The sequence below is a fragment of the Amaranthus tricolor genome, chromosome 2, assembly GCF_026212465.1.
Source record: "Amaranthus tricolor cultivar Red isolate AtriRed21 chromosome 2, ASM2621246v1, whole genome shotgun sequence".
Lineage (NCBI taxonomy): Eukaryota > Viridiplantae > Streptophyta > Magnoliopsida > Caryophyllales > Amaranthaceae > Amaranthus > Amaranthus tricolor.
Genome location: NC_080048.1, coordinates 40,340,260 through 40,360,221, shown reverse-complemented (window position 1 = coordinate 40,360,221; position 19,962 = coordinate 40,340,260). Strand labels below are relative to the sequence as shown.

Below are 19,962 nucleotides of genomic sequence, written 5' to 3'. Positions count from 1 at the left end.
TTGAGTTTATTTAATAATCTCACAATGATTGATGAGATTTTTTATAACCCTTTAGGAGATATTCATGAAGATAATTATACCAAATTCTCCCAAATTGTTTTAATGTATAATAAAGTGATTATACTAATCAGACTTTCAGATAGATAAGTTGTATTACAATGCATGAATTCTCAACTGACGCTATAAAGTATACAAGATTAATACTTATTTAATGAAATACACCACGTATCTTACACAAAAACTTCTTTAGCTTATAATAAATACAATATCTCTTGCAAGAATAAATATATTTATATTATCACCAAAACTGAAAGTAAATTTACATGACCAACACTATTTTTCTATATGTTTACAAACAATGTGAATCACAAGTATATTTGCATATTTCCAAAACAAATTTGTTTTTCTTTCGTTCGATTTTTTTTTCCTTTTCTGTCTTTCGTTTTGCGATTTTGTTTCGGGTTTTCCTAGGCCCGAAAAAAATATGTATATTATAAAAAAAAAAAAAAAGAAAATTCAATCTCCAAAACTTATGCTCCAATATCATCCCTCTTCTTGGGGCTCAGCTTCTTCAACAGAAGAGGAAGCCTCTTCAGTTTCTTGTAGGATAGCCAGCTGATCTGGTTTCTTCTGAAGACTCCAGTACATAATGCTTGCAATTAAGGTAAGAATCATCTTATTGTTTACCTGTAAAAAAACATGTACTTTGCAATTATGGTTCAATCATAGGTTGCAATTGAGGTAACACACACCACCTTGTGGTGTTACGACTCGTTATGCAGACATCGAAATGTGAATTGTTGACTTAAAAATATCTATTTTACAAGGACAAATATATTAGAATAACAACTTATAATGACTAATATAATCACAGGTTACGTAATGGGGTTTTGCATAATGGTAAGCTTTAAATCTGTTACAAAGTGGCCGTTATGTAATGTAACAACCCCATTTTAATTCCATGGGTTGAATTAGAGGTGTTCATTCGAGTCATTGGGTTGATTTTGGGTCAGGTGTTTCTTGATGGTTCAAAATCGGGTATTGTGTCCGCATTGGTTTTACTAATTGTAAGACTATATTTAAGTCGGGTTAAATCGGGTTCGGTTACAAGGTCGGGTGAAAATCGGGTCATCGCGTCTGTTTTGAACACCTTTTGGTTGAATTGCGGCAAGGAGAAGAGTTACAGGATTATGGATGCCAGCATTTACCTCAACGATATCCTCAGGCAACAAGAATATAGAACATCCGAGCTTTCTCGCGACACTGATTATGTAAGATGCATTCAGCTTCTTATCCTCATCTGCAGTCATAGAAGATTATTCAATAGCATAACAGTTCTACTTGCATGGGATCAGATGCAAACGGAACAAATATTTTCAAACGATCCAAATATTTCGAGACGATCATGAAAGTAAAGAATTTAGTTGCGTAATTGGAATCAAGTGACGATACCATTTTCTCCTTTGGTCACAACTGACCAATCAACGACTCTTGGCTGCACTGCACTAAGAAGTTCCAGGAAGAATATACCGGTGGATAAGCTTTTATCCTGAAAAAAAATTCAAACTTAGGCGAAAAGATCGATTGTGCAGCTATATTCAAGCAACTCACTGGTTAATTTGGTTCAGTGTAACATAATTCGCTAACTGATTCACTTTTTGAATTTGTGATTTGATCAAAATATCCCAATATAAACCAAAACTGATCAGTATTCGTCTTGATCGATTCGGAATTTGCAAGGAGTTAGCAAATCATGTGACACTGATATGGTTTCAAAAGTGGAAAAATGTCATTTGATCAAGTCTACGTAAAAAAGAGTAGCGATGTACCTTGAAGCTATCGATTTGAGAAGATTTGCCCGAACTCTTGACCTTTTTGTTTGCCCAATCAAGAATATCTGCATCTGTTATCTCCCTTACTTGTGAGAACGATCTCAAATTTTTTAGCAGTTGGATTATTGTAAACCTCATCAACTGCCAGAGGAATGCTGAGGAACACCATATTTGTATTGGGTTAGTTGGGTTTCAATTGTTCTAAGGAAAATGAGAATCGCGTCTTGTCTCAGTTGGAGCATGTATCACTTTTCCAGGCAAGGTCTTGGGTTCAATTCTCACTTCCCCTCCTCCCTAACTCGTTATGTTTCAATTGTTCTAAGAAAAATGAGAATCGGGTCTTATCACAGTTGGGACATGTATCACTTTCCCAGGTAAGGTCTTGGGTTCAATTCTCGCTTCCCCCCTCCCTAACCCGTTAGGTTTTAATTGTTCTAAGAAAAATGAGAATCGGGTCATGTCTCAATTGGAGCATATATCACTTTTCCAGTCTTGGGTTCGATTCTCACTTCCCCCCTCCCTAACTCTCTCCTTCCCTCAGCCGACCCAGTAAAAAAAAGAAATTTTGAGTGAATGGAAAACGGAAGCTAACCTATAATGAGCTTCTTGTTTCCTTGTACGATGTCATTTCCAGCAACGTTAACAAGGGAGAAGTTCATGCTTTTTCCAATATCGATGACTTGATTGCAGTTTTCGACTTTTTTGAACGGCATCTTGATAGGAGGTTTACTGGCATGCTTCCAATTAACTGATCCTGGGGAAACTTTATCCAGCACTTCCAAAAGAACCCACCTGCAGAAGTCGATCATAATTTAGTTCGACCAAACTTCATCTCATTTCCAGATATGAGAAGTAAGACGAGAAGCTCACCCTGGTCTAACGTCCTCAAACAAATTATTGACATACGTTGCAACTCCAAGACTATTGATCCAAAGTCGGAAGCATCTCTCTTCCCTCGAAGTTTCCAAGTCATCGTCTAGAACATGGGTGAGCGATATCTTCTCAGTATCAACCTCTGCAGTCAGACCATTTCTGCACAACCAAGAAACAGTCTCTTAAATAATCAGTCCATAAGTAGCAAAAGCATATTAAAGCAACTATATGATAAGTGTGGGAGAATATGAACCGGGGCCCGAGATAGATCTACCCAATTTCATAAAATTCATGCTTTCGGAGTGTTTTAAAATTTTTTTATGGCTATGTAAGAATGCAATATAGGTATCCTCATTGGGTCACCACGTGCCCTAGAAAACTATAAATGGCACCACGACACATCTTATTGTGTATGTGAGCAATTTGGCTAGAGTAAGAAGGTCCCAAACATCCCAATAGCACCTATAAAGAGTGTGGGAAAAGTCTGAAGGATTCTAGACGAGGTCCAAATTTGGTTTTGAGTATCCCATTTCAAAGGCTATAAGTCACGTTGGGGTGTTTCGAAATTTTTTTTTTGAAAAAATGAAAATATGATGAAGGAATGGTCAGAGTCACCATATGTCCTATATAACTAAAAATGGACCCAAGAAGGCCACATAATAAGCTCAAAGCATAGTGTAAAAATGCGGTAATGGTCGAAATTGCGGTAACGAAAAGGTGATGCGGTAACAGGAGTGATGCAATTATCGTAACGCCTAAATATCAGCCAAATCATAAGATATCTCTTGATAGAATCCAAAAATGCGGTTTTTTACTCCTTTACCACGCAAAATATCGGTTCGTTTGTATTGAAAACCTTTACAATGCGGCTTTGTTTTTACACTATGGCTTAAAGAGCCCCTTAGTATGTCTTGGTAGTTGGTAGGCACACTTTCTATATGTCTGCCAAACTTTCAAACGATTTGTCTGTTTTGGATTTGGAAACACACATCTATAACATAGATAAAAAGAGGCAAAAGTTAAATGATTGTAATCCCACTTACCAATGGGCATTATCGATTAGATCACAGGAGCTCAAAGCGCATTAAAAAAACTTCATAAGGATCAAATCGTGGTGGCAAATACTTATCCCAAGAGTATATATATCATTTGATGAATTGTGGAATCCTCCAGCAAAGGACTCCATTGGAAACACTGCCGCTGAATGGGGTTGTGAAGTATATGTAAAAAAATTTATAGAACCTGATAAGCTTTCACCCAAATCCGATAAGTGTCTTTTTTGGTCTCCAAAAGAGACAAAGTGGTATTACTTTTACAACCAAAGTGAGAACCAAGTGTTTGTTTCTCGAGATGGTGTCTTTTTGGAAAATGAATTTATTTCCAAGAAGACAAGTGGGAGTAATATTTATCTTGAAGAGATTCGAGAAGAGAAACAAAGGGTTAAGGGTAACACTTTATCAGAGGCGGCACGACAAGAAAATGCGTAAGAGGGGGTGCATTACTTGGAGATAATCCATGCGAAGATTTTAAGAATGTCAATGGTCATTCTCTTGTTGTTGACTTAAATCTCCATAAGTAATGAGTATATAGTATTTGCAAAATCAATGACTATATCAACATGACTCGTAAATTAATGTGCACTTTTTGCTACGTGAAGTTGTTGATGTTTGCTATCAAGGATCAATTGGAAACAACCTTTATATATTCATTACTAACACGACCAAGTAAATCTCCTTAAATAGGACAAAATGGATACATTTTCAGCTCTAAACTGAGATATTCAAAGAGTAGAAATATTGGCACAAAGAATTACCTGTGTTGAAAAATCTGAGCAACAAAAGTAAGATTCAAATTCGTTGACCCCTCGACAATATCCTTTGGACTAATATATTTCTGGCAATCCAACTTTTCTGCTTGCTCCACAATCAATTTTGCTCTTTGTGTAGGATCTTTAGTTTCCAAAGTAGTGGTCGTACTATGTTCAGGAGCAAGAACATTAAGTAAATGCGCATAAGCTTCACCATCCTGGATATACAACACATCATTTCACTGATTAATGTTCTATAAATAGCAGAATCTCATAAGAAATTGGGTGTTCAACACTCTTTTCTTCGGTCTTGTAAAGTGGCTAATAGCTTAATCTATTTAAGCTTAAGCCCGTAAAAGTTTTTCAGTTAATTCAACTAAACGGTGATCATGGAATCAGAAACAATGCCTCAATTCCGAGATAAGCTCACTTGAAATAAAGGACAACTCCTCTCCATTTGGACAAGTTCTTTATTAAGATCGTCTCATCGTGAGACGACTTAATATGGTTGGCCCACTATTTAGTTTTTTTTAAATAACTAAAATAAACAGTTTTTCATTTACTTAATCAACTTTTTTTAAAAAAGAAAAATTAAATGGACAGTTTATATGGACTCGTCTCATGGTGAGACGGTGAGACGGTCTCATACAAGACCTGTCAATCCATTTGATAGTTCATGAAGAACAGGTTAGGAAGCTTAAAAGATAACACATAGTGCACGCTAGATCCACAAATTGTTAAGATTTTTGAAACAATCATGGCGGCTCCTAATTCGTTTTCCAAACTCGAGTAATTCAAGTTAATTTGAAGGAAGCAATAGTCTCTTCCGTAATTAAAACTAGCAAAGTTCCCTTTATAATGAAAGCCTTTCCCTTAAATATGGACAGAACAAAATCAACAAATATTTTGCTTTTAGCTTGCATAAAACTTGTTATTAATTTCAGGGTCATTGAAGAGCTCACCTTCAAATCGGTGGAGAAGTTCGTCACCTCCTTTTGATATCCCGCTTTCTTCAGTTGGAAGTTCATCCATTTCAACAAGACCTTATCTGGAGGCAAATTCATGAATTCCTCCACATCCTGCGATAAATATTACATCATCAAAAATAAATGGGCAAGCTTTCACATGCAAAATTGGTCCCGAATACAATGTCAAATACAGGACGGTTCGAACCTGATTATCCTCCACTAACTCCACAAGTTGAGGTGTCTTCTTCAAGTTGAGGTCGGATAACAATTGAATCTGATTCACATAATATATATGAGGATTGCATTGCACGACAATTAATAGAAAATCTTAATATGCGAGAAAACTTCCGCTTACAATCATTGAAGAGATGAAGGATTCAATACCTTAATTATTTGTGAAATCAATCCCATTACAAGATGAGGCTACACAATGACATTAAGTAGATTAGCAATAACTAAAATTATAAAACAAAATTCCAAAAAAAAATAATAAAACTTTAAAATGAATACGGCTATGAAACAAATTTGTGATAACTTACCCGTCCCTCAACCAAGTCTTGTGTGCCAATGTTAACGACTGTGCAGCCGATAGCCTTTGCAGAGTTAAGACAAAGTGTATGATTCTCATTTCTCTCCCAGGGATTTTGAGTTTTTTTGGTGTTAATAGCTCTTTCATCTATCGTTCCCGGCACAGCAAGATTAATCAACTTACTGTGGAAAAACATAAAGTTCAACGCTTTCAAAGACATTATAGGAAAATATTCACGGTGTCACATGATTCACTAATCTCTTCACAGATTGCGAATCGAAAAAAGTGAGATATGGTTGGTTTTGGACTGTTTTTAGACAAATTTGAGCGAATCGCGAATTCAAAAAGCGAATCAGTTAGCGAATCATGTTACAGTGTTCAAAACGCACAAATCAACTATGAACTACAAACTTAAATAGAAGCATCTAGGAGTCACAAGTACAATACCACAAAAGAACTCCGTCTTTTACAAGATCAAATAGCTGATTTGTTTTCGGGTCAATGGGTAGAAATTTTTGCATGAAAGGATCCTCCGCCAGATGATGGTTAATATGAGTAACATAAGATTCCTTCTCCGATTCGCTAATGACATGAAAATGGGTAGTTGTAGATTGTCTTAGAATTGAAGTAGCTCGTTTATAACCTGTACCTTTCCCGCTGGCTCGACCTTGAAAGCCAAGATATTCCTGCCCAATGCGATAAGAGCTTGAACAGGTTTAGCTTCATACATATTTTCGACATTGCAATTTATAACATAATTGCTTACAAAACTCACCCTTAAAAACGATTCGAAATCGATCTCGTGAGTCATATCGGGATATGAATCCTCCAATACAGCTCTAACTTCACTTTCCGGATAAATTCCATTGATTCCCTTAAGTTTAGCGAAAACTGGCGGCAAATCGGATACTGTAACATGACCAGAACGAGATTGTAATGCAGAATACTGCAAAACCCCACAATAAGAATTGTAAGCAATCTATCATATTCTAACTGATTGATTCATAAATTCTCGCACAAGGCTCTATTAGATGACTTTTGATAGGCTCTTGGCTCTTAGCTTGTTGGTCGGTCAAATAGTTTAAAATAAACTTGTTCAGCAAATGACTTTTAAGCCAAAATCACATTGGCTTTTGGCTTTTTCGCCCACCAAGATTTGATACATAGTTTTATCAAACATCTTTATAAACACTTGACTTGTTCTGCTGATTAAACAAACCAAACAAGCCAACAGCCAACAACCAACAACCATTTGCTAAAGCACCCAAAAACAACAATGTAAACAACAATTAGAAGTAAAAACATCATCCTTAAATGATTCCATATTAGATGATTAATGTCCAAAACCTTAGATTTGAGGCCACGAAGCTCCACTTGGGTGAATTGACTTTGCAATTGAGTATCAGAAACAAGCACACCCTCATAACCCGACATCTTGATAAATGTGGATGGGTATTCCTTCCTCTAATTATTCAATCTTCAATCCTATCATCAAATTTGCAATCAACCCATAATCATCGAAAGTGCATTTAACTCATAATCATCAACTATTCAACAATAACTGTAACAAACATCCAAATGCAAATGCCAAAGAAATTGATGGCAAAGTTGATTAGCATATACCATCAAAACAACCCAAAGAATCATCAAGAATAAAAACAAAACAACAACCCAAATGAAGAAAATAAGATCAAACCTCAAAACTTTATGCTTAAATAACCATAAAGCATATAACTTTAATGCTTATAACTTCAACATTTCTTCAATGAAAATTAAAAAAAATGTTGTTTTGTGACAAAAGAATTCTTATATTTCTAGGTATTCCTTCCTCTATTGATTCAATCTTCAATCCTATCATCAAATTTGCATTCAACCCACAACCATTAAAAGTGCATTAATGCTTGAAAAAGTTAATAAGCAAATACTCATCATCCAAGGAATCATCAACAATAAAAACAAACAACGACCCAAATGAAGAAACAAGATCAAACCTTAAAATTTATGCTTGAAAAACTATAAAGCTTATAACTTTAATGCTTATAACTTCCACATTTCTTCAATGGAAATAAAAAAAAATGTTGTTTTATGACAAAAGAATTCTTATATTTCTTGGTATTCCTTCCTCTATTGATTCAATCTTCAATCCTATCATCAAATTTGCATTCAACCCACAATCATTAAAAGTGCATTTAAACCATAATCATCAACAAATTAACAATAAAAGCAACAAACAATCAAATGCAAATCCCTAAAAAATAAATAGCAAAGTTAATTAGAAAATACCCATATGCAACAAATACCCATCAAAACAATCTAAGGAATCATCAACAAGAAAAACAAAGAACAACCCAATGAAGATTAAGAGAAGAAAAGATCAAACCTTGTTGGAATGTATGCTTGAAATGGAAGAAAGAGAAAAAATGAGAGATAAAATCGTAAAGCCTATAACTTAAATGCATAAAAGTTCACCATTTCTTGTATGACAACAATAAAAATAATATATTTTATATGGGTTATTTTCAATACTTCATGTAATTAGTGTCCGTTGCTTACAAGTTCATTTGGTCAGAAAAATGCGAAATTTCTCCTAAATTTGACAAACAATTAAAGAGTAGTAATTTTAAATTCTAATATCCGACATGTATGGAAGTGGACGGTGGATTGGTGGTGGGATGTGGACGTGCGCTGTGGTGGACGGCTCTAAGTTCTCCTAGACGTGTTTATATGTTTGACAAACTTTGCCTATACAATTTTGTCTCATTAATGCCTCAATCGTAAAATTGTCGAAAATAATTTAATATTTTGCCCATTTCGTTATGAATAATTTTATCTATTGATTATATTCTAATTATTTTATCTTTGATATATATTTGCTCTTAGCATACATGATGTTTAGCATACCTGATGTAGGAGGAGAGGGATGAGTTGTGGTTGTTCGGATCACCAGATATAAAGAAAGCAAATACATAGCAAATGCAAGACTAATAGATAATAATTCACATGTGAGATTATTCATAAGGGATGACTAAAATGTTGAATTATTTTTGATAATTTTTTCTATAATATATGTCCTTATGGCATAGGTTAGATAAGCCATGATTTAATTTCTCTAATTGTGTATAATAAAAAATATTCTAATTGTGTATAATAAAAAATATAAAAAGATATTATTAATAAATTTTATATTGAGACGAATCAAATAAAATTTCATTTGACTATCTTTTAGTTTACAATAATAATACAAATTAAAGTTGATAGATGAAAATTGATAATAACCAAATGAGACACATATGAACTAGAGAGAGTTTAAAACTAATAATAATAGTAATTTAGGGATGACAAAATGGGTGGGCGGGTGTAATACGTCTCCCACACGAACACACCTACACACACCTGAAATTCTCATACCCAACACCTACCCGGCACCCATGGCGGGTGATTATCACACCTACGACTGACGCACCTGATTATGCATTTAAACTCATCCCCACTAACTATGGTCAATTAGGTTTACCCATCATGTTTATACCCACCTAAAATCTACTTTACATCCACTCTATTACGTTGTTACAATCGTAGTTTCTTACAAATTTAATTCTATATTTAATTTTATTGAAATCATACGATGTCATAAGAAAAAATTAATATCCTTAATTCTTTCATCAAACTAGTTTTTAATAAGAATATACAACATTAATACTCCCTCATATTCAGCCCAATTGTCCCATTTGACTTTTTACGGATTTTAAGATAGGTCAAAATAGGACCCTAAGGGTAGGAGAGAGAGTGATGTTATGGGTTTTTAATGAATTGTTAAGAAATTAATGATTCCCTCCAAATTTAAAAATACTTGTGTGCATTTAAAAATGGTGAATATTTTTCACCTTCAAAAGCCGTTAATTTTTTTTCAATAACCGAAAATTACATAGTTCGGGTTAATAATCAAAATACATACGTCCTACAAATACATTACATACTTAGTCCGAATAATAAAGAAAATTACATAGTTCAACTATGGAATCTCAGATAGCCTTTTCAATTCTTCAACAGCTTCGGTGCAGTTCACATCTTTGTTGATCATGTAGGTGCGGATTTTTTTTCGATGATCGACTTCAGGTTTTTCACATTACCAAAAAAATCGATGCATTAATATTTTCATAAATTGCCACGGAATTGTAAACAACAAAAATTTCATTTTGTAAAAAAAATCATCACTGTACTATCCCATTTTCATTCAAAAAATCAAAAATCTATGTCTAAAAAAAACATCAGAAACCACAAATACACTATAGGCGTCAAACATGAAATTAGAAACCAAACAATAAACAGAAGTACACAACTGATCCAAACATGAAAGTGCACGAAACACAAATCAGAAACCAAAATCCATCCATTATTGGCACCATTAATGAAAACAAAAATCAGAAACCAAGTGCCTTAAATACCAAAGTCATCTATCACATTAATTACACTTCCAAATTAAACAAAAATGGCTCCAACCAAGAATCTTTCCACCCAACAAAAACTCAAATAATGCAAAAATTATTGAGCAAATTAAACAAAAAGGGAAAACCGATGCAAGGTACAATTAATGAACTTGCAAGAGAGTATGAAGTGTGTAGGAAAACAATCACGAGATTATGGAAAGAAGTTCAAAAGCAAAGGAAAAACAACAACACAACTATCAACCTCAACAACAAGAGGGTTGGGAGACAAGCACCCAAAAAAATTCAATTTGATGAGGAGAAGTTTAAGTCCATCAAATTTGAGCTAAAAGACACTCAACATTCAGTTGCAAAGCAAATGGAGGTATCACAGTCAATGGTTTGTGGGTGGAAGAAAGACAAAGTAATTAGAAAGCACACAAACGCAATCAAACCCACACTTAATGATAACAACAAACTACACAGGTTAGGTTTTGCATTATCTAAGTTGCAATACGATGAACAGAATGATTCTTTCAAGTTTAAGCTGCATACTAACATTATTCATATTGATGAAAAGCATTTCTATCTAACCCGAGAATCACAAACTTACTACCTAGCACCGGGTGAAGTTGAACCACATAGGAAATGTCAGCCCAAAAGATTCATCCCACAAATAATGTTCATGTGTGCTGTTGCAAATCCAAATTTTTTTAACAAATAGTGATGTGTTTTTTGATGGAAAGATAGGGATGTGGCCTTTTATTACATAAGAGCCCGCCAAAAGGAGCTCAAAGAACAAAAAGAGGGGGGAATTGAAGACCAAGCCTGTAGCAGGAGCGGCACTCTCGTTACATAATTAACATTAATAATTATACTTAAGATAAATAATGCGGAAGTGTAAAACGCCGAACTGCTAAAAACCATTTGAAATAAAAAAAATGTTCAAACATAAGTAAAAATATATCTTACAACTGAGAAAATATAAAATAAGGTTTACTTAAATACGATAAAAAAAACATAAGTACAATATAGTCATCAAGTAAAATCATTGAAGCTAAGTCCTCGATAGAATAAATAAAGTTGCGGCCTGGATCGAAACCTGAGCTAATTTTTTTTTCCTGCAAAATACTGTCATCCATAATACGGATGACAGCCGATTAAATCGGTCAGCGATAAAGCCGAGTACAATTTTCTCAATAAGCTTATGATGCGATAGTTAAATCATGCTTACAAAATAATCATCAAGCACAATATAGAAGGTTATTACTCATTATTGACCTTTACTAAGCCATTAAGTTACATTCTCAATACTTGCAGAAGTTCATTACTGCTACTAAATACTTGGTAACCTTAATGCTTATTTAATCAATTTCAATTAAGCCTCATAGCTTTACCATCATAGCACATCACAAGATCACAACAATAATGACAACTGATATATGTAAGGGTCTGGTTAGGTGAGGACCGTAGTCCTAATTCCTAACTGTGGTGGGAGTCGTCACTCCTCTCAATACTGTTATGCTCGAGACTTCACAGGATGGGTTTTTCTCGGACCCCCTGTCTTACACCGCATTTTACGTGCCGGCTAACACGGACGCCGAGATTTTACATGCCGGTCCATGGTTCGACGTTACCTTACTATCAGAGTCATACAATCAATATCATGCAATATCAAACAAGACTCTAAACCGAAATAGTTTACATTCTTATAAGTCAAACTTCCACTAGTCAAATTTTTGACAATTCTACCCTTTTAATAGAAACAAATTACTACTATCTAATAAATTAATATTAATTAAATAACAAATTTTCGTAGCTATACTAAGATTCCTGAGGCTAAACTAAGTCATTATTGTGTCATAAATAATCATAACAGTCAAGGGTAATATTTCTAAGTACTTAATAACATATTTTATCAAATAACTAGTAAAATAGTAAAACGGATCTATCATCACTATAAAAATAACATAATCCGACAAATTATTAAGGGTCCAAAATCTATATGAAATGAGTTTTAGAGAAAAACAATGCTAAGCATTTTAACAAATTTGTTTGACTATTTTACCAATAAATCGATTAAAAATTTATCAAAACACCAAGATGATATGGAATCATTTTAAACACATAAGTTTATTTAACTAGTAAAATTCATATATATTTATATTATCATATTAATCAAAAATTTCCATATATATGACTCTTTTTTCGAGTGTCCCAAAAGTATTATTGTTTTGACAAAAATATCACTAAACTGGATATGACTTTAATATTACCATATAAAGTTTAAATGACTAAAATAAGATCATGTTGATCATGCTTTAATATTATCGAGTAACCATAAATAAATATCACATAACGAGAGAGTTAAGAAAATGTGTACCATTTTCCTCCGAAGGTGGTGCTAAACCAAGTAAGAGAATAATAATAGGATAATAAGAACTTAAGGAAATAAGCTCCAAAAGAGAAAGTCTTCAAGGTTCCAAGCTTCAAAGAAGTAGATCTTCAATTACCCAAAAGAAAATGATATCCAAGCTCCAAAAGATAATACTTGACTTTTCAAAAGTTGATGATTATTGGCTTAAGAAGTGATAAGATCAAGCTCCATCTTCATTTGATTCTTCAACAAATAAAAAGGGTATAAAGTTAGTAAGATGTTAATGAAGTGAAGATATAAGAAAGAATGGTAGAAAGATTTGATGATGGGGGTGCAAGTGATCTCATGGCTAAGGAGGGGTATTTATAATGGGTTTTGGGCAACTTTTTAGTTCATAAGATTGTATGAAAAAGAAGGTTAACTTGTGTAAGTGATTTAGAGTGTGTAAGTGAATGTGTAAGAGTTGGAGTGTGTAAGTGGATGTGTAAGAATTTGGAGTGTAGAAGAAGGATAACTTGTGTAAGGAAATGGTGATAGCTTGTGTAAGTGATGAACATTATGGATTGATGTAGAAAGGATTTTGATTCATCAAATTTTTGTTCTAGTTTATGCTAGTGAAATGTTTTAGATTAATGGGAAAGTATGATTAAGGTTTGATTATGAAAATATGATAGTTTACTTAGAAAATTTTAGTTAAAACTATACTTAAAGTTAATAAGAAAAATATAGTTAATTTTTAGGTATAAAATAATTAAATCAAAGTTGTAAAGTTTAAATGATAAGTAGTAAAGTTAGTTTAAGAAAACGAAATTTAAACGTAACGTTTTAATAAAACCGTAAATATAATATTAAAATTTTACTTTTCGTAGTATAAAATAATAAAATAATATTTTAGTGATTATAAAGAAATTTAAGAATATATATATATTTTTAAGTTTAATATTTGGAAGAAATTACAAAAATCGGAATAAGGTTTAGGAATTAAAGGTGATTTGAATTAGATAACCAAAGGATTAGGAATTCGAAAAGAAATTTCGGAATAATTAATCGGAAGATTAAGATTAAGAAATTTGAGCCTGTTACAACTCTTTCCCCCTTTAGATAGTTTCGTCCCGAAACTAGGACTTACCAAAAAGGTTAGGATAACGCTCTCTCATGTCGATCTCTTTTTCCCAAGTCGCCTCTTCAACCCCGTGGTTTGACCACAAAACCTTGACCAATGGAATCCTCGAATTTCTCAACTCTTTTACTCGGGTATCTAAGATCCTGATTGGTCGTTCCTCATACACCAAAGACTCCTCAATCAAAAGTGGCTCGTGAGCTAGAACATGAGACGGATCGTGAACATACTTCCTCAACTGTGAAACATGGAACACATTATGAACTTTTGCTAAACTTGGAGGTAAAGCCAACTCATAAGAAACTTCCCCGACTCTCCTTAGGATCTCAAAAGGTCCAATAAATTTTGGACTCAACTTTCCTCGAACTCCAAAACGCTGGACACCTCTTGTAGGTGAAACCTTTAGGAAAACCTTGTCGCCCACCTCAAATTGCAACATCTTTCGACGATTATCAGCATAACTCTTTTGTCGGCTCTGTGCTGCTCTCATGTTCTGTTGAACAATCTTCAACGCATCAATGGATTCCTGAATCACATCTGGACCTTCGGGAATGGTCCTATCCATCAAATCCCAACACAAAGGTACTCGACACTTCCTTCCATAAAGAGCTTCATACGGTGCCATCCTAATACTAGATTGGAAACTGTTGTTGTAGGCGAACTCCACCATCGGCAATTTATCTTCCCAAGAACCCTTAAAGTCCAACACACAACATCTCAAAAGATCCTCTAAAGTCTGAATAGTTCTCTCAGTCTGACCATCAGTCGCAGGATGAAAAGCAGTACTCAAGCACAACTTACTCCCAAAAGCTTCCTGCAACTTTTCCCAAAACCTCGATAAAAACTTCGGATCCCTATCCGAAACAATAGTCCTCGGAACACCATGAAGTCTGACAATCTCTCGGACATAGGTATCTGCTAATTGCTTGGCCCCCCAAGTATTCTTCATTGGCACAAATCTAGCGACCTTGGTCAATCTATCAACAATGACCCAAATAACATCATTCCCTCGTTGGGTCCTTGGCAGCCCTACCACAAAGTCCATAGAAATCGAGTCCCACTTCCAATCTGGGACAGGCAACGGTTGAAGCAACCCTGAACTCTTTTGTCTCTCGAACTTTACCCTCTGGCAGACTAGGCACTTAGACACAAAATTAGAGACATCTTTCCTTAGACCTTTCCACCAAAATATCTCTCTTATCTCCTCAATCATCTTATCTCGACCTGGATGCAAATGAAATAAACTTTGATGACCTTCCTTCAGAATCTCATTCTTCAATTCAAATTGATTTGGAACACACAATCTACCGTTCATCCTCAACTCTCCTCTTTCTCCTAACTCAAAAGCATCAGTCTCATTTTTCTCAACTCTATGGATCAACTCAACAATCTCTGGATCCTCAAGTTGTGCCTCAATTATACGATCAAACAAAGTGGGTTGTATAGTCATTGCTCCCAAATACTGACCAACCTCGTGTCGACTACAAATCTCTAATCTCAAACTCTGCATCTCACGATACAACTCCCATGGTACATACATAATGGCATTCACAGACACTCTCGGTCTCCTACTTAAGGCATCAGCTACCTTATTCGCTTTTCCAGGGTGGTACACAATTTCAAGATCATAATCCTTAATAACCTCAAGCCACCGCCTTTGGCGCATGTTCAATTCTTTTTGGTTGAAGACATACCTCAAATTTTGATGATCAGTGTAGATCTTACACGGTAACCCATACAAATAATGTCTCCACAACTTCAAAGCAAAGATCACTGCAGCAAGTTCAATGTCATGCACGGGGTAATTCACCTCATGTGGCCTTAACTGCCTCGATGCATAAGCTATGACCTTTCCTTCTTGCATAAGTACACAACCTAAACCTTCGAATGAAGCATCACAATAGACCTCGAATGGCTTGCTACAATCAGGCATTGCTAAAACAGGGGCGGTAGTAAGTCTTTTCTTTAATTCCTCGAAAGCAATTGTGTGCCTCTCATTCCACTGAAATCGTATCCCTTTCTTCAACAGCTTAAACATGGGACGAGCAACCTTAGAAAAGTTTTCAACATATTTCCTATAGTACCCAGCTAATCCTAAAAAGCTCCGAACTTCAGTCACATTTCTAGGAATCGGCCAGTCCGTTATTGCTTTAATCTTCTCAGGATCTACAGAAATTCCACCCTTAGACACCATATGACCTAGAAAAGAAATTTCCTCAAGCCAAAACTCACACTTACTAAACTTCCCATACAATTTCTCTTTTCTCAAAAGCTCTAGAATCATTCTCAAGTGTTTTTCATGTTCTTCCCTACTCCTTGAATATACCAAAATATCATCGATAAAAACAACCACAAATTTATCCAAATAAGGACGAAGATACCTCTGCATCAAATCCATAAATGCTGCAGGTGCATTTGTTAACCCAAATGGCATCACCAAAAACTCATAATGTCCATATCGGGTCCGAAATGCTGTTTTAGAAACATCCTCCTTGGCTATCCTCAATTGATGATATCCAGACCTTAAATCAATCTTCGAGAACACCTGAGCGCCTCTTAGCTGATCAAACAAATCATCTATCCTGGGCAAAGGGTAACGGTTCTTAATGGTGATCTTATTAATCTCCCTATAATCAATACACAATCTCATCGTTCCATCCTTCTTCTTCACAAACAGAACAGGGGCTCCCCAGGGTGACACACTAGGTCGGATAAAACCTTTCTCCAATAACTCATCTAATTGCTTTTTCAATTCGGCTAACTCAGCTGGAGCAAAACGGTACGGAGTCCTAGAGATAGGGGTAGCATCAGGAATTAGATCTATATGAAAGTCAACCTCTCTCCTTGGAGGTAAACCAGGTAGATCCTCAGGGAAAACATCAGGGTAATCACAAACAATTGGGGTTTCCTCAAGACTTAACTTGATTTTCTCCTCACTACTAGTAATAAAACACAAATATCCCTTATCTCTATGTTTAATCATCTCAATGGCTTGAACTGCAGAAATGGTCTGAATGGGAAACACAAAATTCTTCCTAATCAAACATTCTCCACCTGGAGCCTTAACCCGAACGATCTTCTCTTTACACAAAATCTCCGCATGATGACGTCCCAACCAGTCCATCCCCAAAATAATATCATATGTACCCAACTCAAACACTATTAAATCGGCAGGTAGATGGTTGTCCCAAAATCTTAAGAGGGAAATTAGGAAAGATACGGTCACATAGGAATGGTGAACCGTCAGGTAATAGAATTTGGAGATTAAATTTTTGAGGTTCAAGAGAGATAGAGGATTTATGAAGGAAAGAAGAAGAGATAAAAGATCGGTCAGCTCCTGAATCAAAAAGAATATGAGCCAAAGAGTCTCCTACGACAAAGTGACCAGAAATGACCTTACCCTCAAACGCCTGATGAAGATTGTCTACATGGTTGCTAATAGCGTGCAAACCGGCAGTCCTCCTAGCTGCAATACTCTGAATATTTCCTGAAAAACTAGGAGCTCCATAATTACCAGTACTACTAGCTCCCAACTGGATCCCTTCTCGGCAGTTAGTGGAAACATGACCCTCCTTTTTGCATTTGAAGCAGATGATCTTCCCAGTGCATGAACGACCTCGGTGATCCTTACCACATAAGCGACACTTCCAAACTGTGACTCTTGTTGAAGTTGTTGGTTGGAACGGCTTGCGATCCCAATTGGTTAGCCTCTTATTCCTGTTGTTGTTGCCTCCACCAAATTTTCTTTTGTTGGTGTTGTCCTCCTTGTCAAGGATCCTCTCATACTCAAGCGCTCGATCGTAGAGATCTCGGAAGTCAGAATACTTCCCAATCCCCTTTTGGATCTTAAGATTAAGACCCTCGAAGAAGCGGGATGCACGAACACTTTCTTTGCTTACAATGTCAGAAGCAAATCGAGACAGCTCATTGAACTTACAACTGTACTCAATCACGGTCATAAGACCCTGACGAAGATGTAAGAACTCATTCTCCTTTTTCCGTTGGAGTGATGGCGGATAGAATTGTTGACGAAGAGTCATAAGAAAGTCATCCCAAAAGGTATCAGTCATAGTGGCCTTGACATAACTCTGCTGGACCAGATAGGTAGAAGGAAGCCAGCTTTACTTTTAGGTGCGCTGGACAATTAATGACCTCTAAAAGTTTCTCCATCTCTGCGAGCCAATTCTCGAAGCGAACCGGATCAGCTTCTCCGTCGTATTGCGGCGGACGATGATATGCTATATTCTTAAAGTATTTCCCGTCGTCATTGGCCTCTTTAGCCTGATTCTCCATGAGGGTGATCAGTCGCTCATTTGTCCTTTCCATCCGAGCTAGTTGTGCTTCTAGCTCTCGAACTCTAGCTTCGTGATCAGATGAAGTTACGCCATTTCTTACCTAAAAAAAAATTTTAAACATGTGATTGACTTTCACATTAACTTAATTAATCTGGCACGTAATTTTACACATAGTCACATAAGCACATAGAAAACAAATAGAATTTTTAGGAACACTTGTTTTGAAAATAATTTGAAATTCTTTTCTTTTCTTCTTCTTCTTTTTTTTTTTTTAATTTATATATATATATATATATATATATATATATATATATATATATATATATATATATATATATATATATATATATATATATATATATATATATATATATATATATATATATATATATATATATATATATATATATATATATATATATATATATTTAGTCAGCTATCGAGCCTTTCACATGGAACTAAAATTCCAAGATTCGAGTAACTTTAGCTCTGATACCACGTGTAGCAGGAGCGGCACTCTCGTTACATAATTAACATTAATAATTATACTTAAGATAAATAATGCGGAAGTGTAAAACGCCGAACTGCTAAAAACCATTTGAAATAAAAAAAATGTTCAAACATAAGTAAAAATATATCTTACAACTGAGAAAATATAAAATAAGGTTTACTTAAATACGATAAAAAAAACATAAGTACAATATAGTCATCAAGTAAAATCATTGAAGCTAAGTCCTCGATAGAATAAATAAAGTTGCGGCCTGGATCGAAACCTGAGCTAATTTTTTTTTCCTGCAAAATACTGTCATCCATAATACGGATGACAGCCGATTAAATCGGTCAGCGATAAAGCCGAGTACAATTTTCTCAATAAGCTTATGATGCGATAGTTAAATCATGCTTACAAAATAATCATCAAGCACAATATAGAAGGTTATTACTCATTATTGACCTTTACTAAGCCATTAAGTTACATTCTCAATACTTGCAGAAGTTCATTACTGCTACTAAATACTTGGTAACCTTAATGCTTATTTAATCAAGTTCAATTAAGCCTCATAGCTTTACCATCATAGCACATCACAAGATCACAACAATAATGACAACTGATATATGTAAGGGTCTGGTTAGGTGAGGACCGTAGTCCTAATTCCTAACTGTGGTGGGAGTCGTCACTCCTCTCAATACTGTTATGCTCGAGACTTCACAGGATGGGTTTTTCTCGGACCCCCTGTCTGACACCGCATTTTACGTGCCGGCTAACACGGACGCCGAGATTTTACATGCCGGTCCATGGTTCGACGTTACCTTACTATCAGAGTCATACAATCAATATCATGCAATATCAAACAAGACTCTAAACCGAAATAGTTTACATTCTTATAAGTCAAACTTCCACTAGTCAAATTTTTGACAATTCTACCCTTGTAATAGAAACAAATTACTACTATCTAATAAATTAATATTAATTAAATAACAAATTTTCGTAGCTATACTAAGATTCCTGAGGCTAAACTAAGTCATTATTGTGTCATAAATAATCATAACAGTCAAGGGTAATATTTCTAAGTACTTAATAACATATTTTATCAAATAACTAGTAAAATAGTAAAACGGATCTATCATCACTATAAAAATAACATAATCCGACAAATTATTAAGGGTCCAAAATCTATATGAAATGAGTTTTAGAGAAAAACAATGCTAAGCATTTTAACAAATTTGTTTGACTATTTT

General features: G+C 34.9%; 3 protein-coding genes across 3 annotated transcripts; 1 reads left to right on the top strand and 2 right to left on the bottom strand.

Moving 5' to 3' along the window:
* Window positions 1-228: 228 nt before the first annotated feature.
* On the bottom strand, window positions 229-8,705 carry LOC130806083 (fimbrin-5). The gene is made up of 15 exons (XM_057671006.1): window positions 8,390-8,705; window positions 7,357-7,494; window positions 6,785-6,955; window positions 6,457-6,695; window positions 6,020-6,191; window positions 5,865-5,903; window positions 5,686-5,754; window positions 5,475-5,591; window positions 4,519-4,730; window positions 2,703-2,864; window positions 2,425-2,624; window positions 1,830-1,987; window positions 1,453-1,549; window positions 1,209-1,300; window positions 229-687 (listed from the first exon to the last, which is right to left on the bottom strand). The coding sequence occupies exons 2-15, from the start codon at window positions 7,441-7,443 to the stop codon at window positions 544-546; spliced, it is 1,959 nt and encodes a 652-aa protein (XP_057526989.1). The 5' UTR covers window positions 7,444-7,494; window positions 8,390-8,705; the 3' UTR covers window positions 229-543.
* A 1,879-nt stretch (window positions 8,706-10,584) lies between these two features.
* On the top strand, window positions 10,585-11,157 carry LOC130805814 (uncharacterized). The gene has a single exon (XM_057670599.1). It carries the CDS (start codon window positions 10,585-10,587, stop codon window positions 11,155-11,157), a length of 573 nt encoding a protein of 190 aa, XP_057526582.1.
* Window positions 11,158-12,768: 1,611 nt separating this feature from the next.
* Window positions 12,769-18,100, bottom strand: LOC130805813 (uncharacterized). Its single transcript, XM_057670598.1, has 4 exons — window positions 18,083-18,100; window positions 17,326-17,502; window positions 13,940-14,342; window positions 12,769-13,053 (listed from the first exon to the last, which is right to left on the bottom strand). Exons 1-4 carry the CDS (start codon window positions 18,098-18,100, stop codon window positions 13,031-13,033), a joined length of 621 nt encoding a protein of 206 aa, XP_057526581.1. The 3' UTR covers window positions 12,769-13,030.
* Between the last annotated feature and the right edge of the window lie 1,862 nt (window positions 18,101-19,962).

What these genes read in the sequence shown, in the direction of transcription:
- LOC130805813 (XM_057670598.1), bottom strand. An exon ending in ATCAGGCGTTTGAGGGTAAG is followed by an intron (nt 14,343 to 17,325) that starts GTCATTTCTGGT and finishes GTGGGCGACAAG; the next exon opens with GTTTTCCTAAAGGTTTCACC. An exon ending in GCGTTATCCTAACCTTTTTG is followed by an intron (nt 13,054 to 13,939) that starts GTAAGTCCTAGT and finishes TATTTGTTGAAG; the next exon opens with AATCAAATGAAGATGGAGCT.
- LOC130805814 (XM_057670599.1), top strand. Translation starts at nt 10,585, where the DNA reads ATGCAAGGTACAATTAATGAACTTGCAAGAGAGTATGAAGTGTGTAGG.
- LOC130806083 (XM_057671006.1), bottom strand. Translation starts at nt 7,443, where the DNA reads ATGTCGGGTTATGAGGGTGTGCTTGTTTCTGATACTCAATTGCAAAGT. An exon ending in AAGACTTGGTTGAGGGACGG is followed by an intron (nt 5,904 to 6,019) that starts GTAAGTTATCAC and finishes GTCATTGTGTAG; the next exon opens with CCTCATCTTGTAATGGGATT. An exon ending in TGTGACCAAAGGAGAAAATG is followed by an intron (nt 1,301 to 1,452) that starts GTATCGTCACTT and finishes CTATGACTGCAG; the next exon opens with ATGAGGATAAGAAGCTGAAT.